The sequence below is a fragment of the Aptenodytes forsteri genome, unplaced genomic scaffold (genome assembly GCF_000699145.1).
Source record: "Aptenodytes forsteri isolate BGI_AS27 unplaced genomic scaffold, ASM69914v1 Scaffold100, whole genome shotgun sequence".
Lineage (NCBI taxonomy): Eukaryota > Metazoa > Chordata > Aves > Sphenisciformes > Spheniscidae > Aptenodytes > Aptenodytes forsteri.
The window spans coordinates 3,525,149-3,529,138 of record NW_008796216.1 but is presented as its reverse complement, the minus strand read 5'-3'; the positions used below and the strand labels follow the sequence as shown (position 1 = coordinate 3,529,138).

The 3,990-nt window shown below is 32.9% G+C and overlaps 1 protein-coding gene across 1 annotated transcript in view; it reads right to left on the bottom strand.

Annotated features, from left to right (window-relative positions):
- The window catches only part of CSMD1 (CUB and Sushi multiple domains 1), a 1,345,565-nt gene that overhangs the window by 234,405 nt on the left and 1,107,170 nt on the right, over positions 1 to 3,990 (bottom strand). The window contains 2 exon segments of the mRNA XM_019474454.1: positions 557 to 695; positions 3,443 to 3,634. Coding sequence (XP_019329999.1) covers positions 557 to 695; positions 3,443 to 3,634 — 331 coding nt within the window.

Genomic DNA, 3,990 nt, shown 5'->3' with positions numbered 1-3,990 from the left:
TGACTTCCTCTTTGTTGGGATGCATCGCTCCTGAGCTTGGAGGAGGTGATCCTTGAATATTACCCAGCTTTCTTGGGGCCCTCTTGGGTGACTTCTTATGAGACCACATTATCTAGACATCTTTATCTCTTGACTAAGTAGACCAATTTTTTTTTTTCTGATCTATGCACTCCAAGCAAGGTGTATTTAACCTGTATTTGTAAAAAACTTTAAGAACCAGGTTACAGAGTTTCCACTACAGTTCAAGTCTCTACTATAAGGTACAACAATGTAAATCAAGCATTTCTACAAATTGACATTGTTTTTCAAATATTTTTATTTCATAGGTCACAGAAAGTTTTGTTGCTCAGGAATATATTTGATATCAAAAGTGCCATATAACTATATTATTTTCTTTTATGTTATTTGGAAGCAAAGATTTAGCACATATTAGATGTATGCTCCAGGACTTAGGCAGAGAATACAATTAGAAGCTTTAAGAAGTGATAAATGATGCCATTTTTACATGTGACATTTAAAATCCTGTTAAACAGAGGCATTCATATAGAAATGATACCTTTTGAATATCAAGGCAATGACAAAGTCAGGGTTTACTTTTATTCTCCAGTCACATTCTTTCCCAGGAGGATAAGGCTGGGGATAGTTAGGTGATAAAATAACTCCTGCTGGGCCTGTCAGGTTTCCTCCACATGCAGCTGTCACAATGTAAAAAGAAATAGGAATATGGTCACATGTTAAATTCATAAGCATATATTAGCTGTTAAATAGGAGTAAATTGACTTCTACATTGACCAAAAATAATAATAACTTAAAAAAACCCCAGAGCTTTCCCACTTCCAGCTAGCAAACATTTTTGTATTTTCCTTAGAATAAGTGAGCTCTGTTCATATTCAAAAGAAGCACAAGAAAAGCTCTTTCTAAAGGAATAAAAATATGAAGTTAAATAGGAACTCCTGTGAATTTTTGCTGTTACTTAATCCCATCCCTATCAAGCTGAAGTATTTCTTATGTACTGGAAGTACTTTAACAACTGGGAAAGCTCAATAGCAGGATTCAGGATGCAGTTTCTTTTGACCATAGATGTAACACAAAACAGTTTGATTCACTCAGTAAAGGTATAACCCAAATGAAAAATCAAATATATTCATTTAGTCACCATAAATTGAATATTACTTTTAAACAGATAAGGAATTCAACTTCCAAAGATGATAATCACATAGGAACCTAATTAAAAACTGCAGTAGTCTTGGGCTGCATCTACATTACCAAGTCACACAGACTGATAGGAACATATCTGTAATGTAAACCAGTTGGTACTAAGGATTTGGAGTCTACATTAAACATTTTAAAGAAGGATTTTTACAAGCCATTTCTAGTCTGGTCTAATAGACTGAATGCTCAGTAGTGGTTGGAGTACATCAGATGCACTCATAGAACACATCTTGTACTTTAGTTTCATTGAAAAGCTCCAAGAAAATTCAAAATCGTGAACTAAAGTGTGAACAAGAAAATTTACTTGGAAACCATGCTCCTAATCCAAATGAAAATATTAATGAAGACATTCCCTTTGTGGTATTTATGAAAACAAACTAAACTTTTTTTTTCTCCTCAATTATTTATTTATTTGTATATTTATTTAAACATTTAGTATTTTTCTGTATCTGTTTTTTTTGTGTCTGTAGTTTTGGTATTTCAGTCATTATTTTTGGTCCAGGGTGTGGGTTTTTTGTGGTTTTTTTTTTCTTTAATTTTTATTTCTTTTTGGTTTTATTAATAAATAACAGTTCCAGGAAATGTTTCACATGTTCCTTATGTGTGCTGATGATTCAGCCTGAGATAACCATGATCAAAGTTATAAAGTATAAATAGAGCAGAAAACATTAAATAATCAGGAATGGAAGTCGCACAATGTTCAGAGTACTGAGTAGTACAGTTATTAAATGTAAATCATTTTTCATTTATAAGTCAGTGTACTGAAACAAGGACTTTATGGTAATTTTTAAAATGACATATAATGGCTTTAAAGAACCCTTAAGTTTTCTAATATTGTCATGTCTACAGTAAAGATTACTTTAATCTGCTTTCCCCTTCAAAGTCACCTTGAATATATGGAAGAATAACAATATCTTTATAGTTTTTGCCCAAAGGTACTCTCTCTTTCTTCTTTATTTCCTTCTTTCTTTTGTGGTTTTTGTTTGTTTTTTTTTTTACTAGATTGTAAAGAAATATGGAGTGATAAATAATTGTTATTTACAGAAAGAGTATGACTCTTCTAGAACTTTAGGCATCAGATGTCTTTTATTTTTTATTTTTATTTAAATATTTTTAATTTGTGAATAATCCCAGTATGTTTAGTAAACATTTTCATACTGTTATTTATACATAGCTCACAAAGTATCCAGAAGACAATGTTCAGATTATATGCTGCTCCAATTCTGCTAGATAACATGGAGTTAGAGACACCATCCTGCATTATCCTGAAGCCTTCCCAGTATTTTTGAGGTATCTATGAACACTTGAGGAAAGAGGGGACTGCAGTTGTTTGGGGATTTACTGTTTTGGAAAAAGCCTCTCCAAAATGGCTTGTAGAAAGAGAAAACATTATGCTTATTCCAGTGCTATTAAAACATATTGTATCTGGTTTTGGGGACCATTAAAAATAAGTCTTCATTTAATTATAAATCAATAGGCAACAAAATCATAAAGATTTAAAAAATTACTATACCTAGCAGATAATGTTTCACAGATGTTGATTAACTCTAATCTCAGAAGAGCTACACTGATGATCTTAAAATACATTTCAGCAAGACTTCTAAGCCTATTAGTTTACTGACCAGAACCTCAGAGAAACCTTTATGCTATACAGGACTATGGAACCAAGAATCAAAACTTGTTTCAAAGAAAGATCTCCCACCCTCTCTTAGTGTTATGGAAATAATCTCATTTCTTCCAACAGTATTGTCACTTGGACCCCCTTCTCTGCATCTACCTTTCCCAACTAGCACCCTGCTTCAGAAAAGATATCTTTAGCTTCCTAGGATTGCACAGGATGGGTATTTAATCTATAAGAAAATTCAGAAAATTTTCAGAATAAATCATGGACCGCAGTTTATGTAACTAAATTATTACATAGGAGATCATTCTAACGAGACCATTTCAACGAGAATTTTTTTTTAATCCAAATCACCTCTTCCATTTAATTATTTCTATTAGACTTTGTCAATTTTAAACTTGTATGAAGTTTAAAGAATAGAATAGAGCGACAAAATGACATCCAAAAATAGTGTTAATCTTGAGAATGCGGCTGTCAGTAACCATAAGTATAAAATAACTGGGTTCTGCAAAGAGCACCACACCAGCATGAGCATCATATGCCCAGTAGTTGAAAAAGAAATGTGATCTGTATTAATCTTAAACAGAGACTAACATTTCATCTTATTACCTATGCATGTAGGAGGATCAGGTTGCCAGAAGAATCGGTTATTCAGTTGCACACATGTAATTTTAGCCTGTCCTTGAAGTTGATAGCCAGGGTCACATTGAAAGGTTGTAGTGTCTCCAGGCTCTCTACTGTCTCCGTATCTAGTGCCATTCTGCGGTGTCCCGGGATCGTTACAGGTTGATGCAATAGAAGCTGTAAGACAATGATGAAATAAAAACTTTAATGTGTAGATACTAAACATCCATAATTAAAAGCACAATATTTTTACAAGAGCATTCCAACCAGAGGCAATATTATTTACTCGTCAGTTAATATAGGAAGGCATTTCGTTTCTTTATTTTTATGAGAATCTGCCCACTGAGATACATCATGATTATGTTGGCTTCCTGCCAGTTTCCTTAGTATAAAATATGGCCTGAGAGGAAACACACACAAGCTTTTCATTCTTTTTTTTTTTTTCTCCCTTCTTTTTCTTTTTTGGTCCAGTTATAGAATCATAGAATCATAGAATAATAGAATCATTAAGGTTGGAAAAGACCTCTAAGATC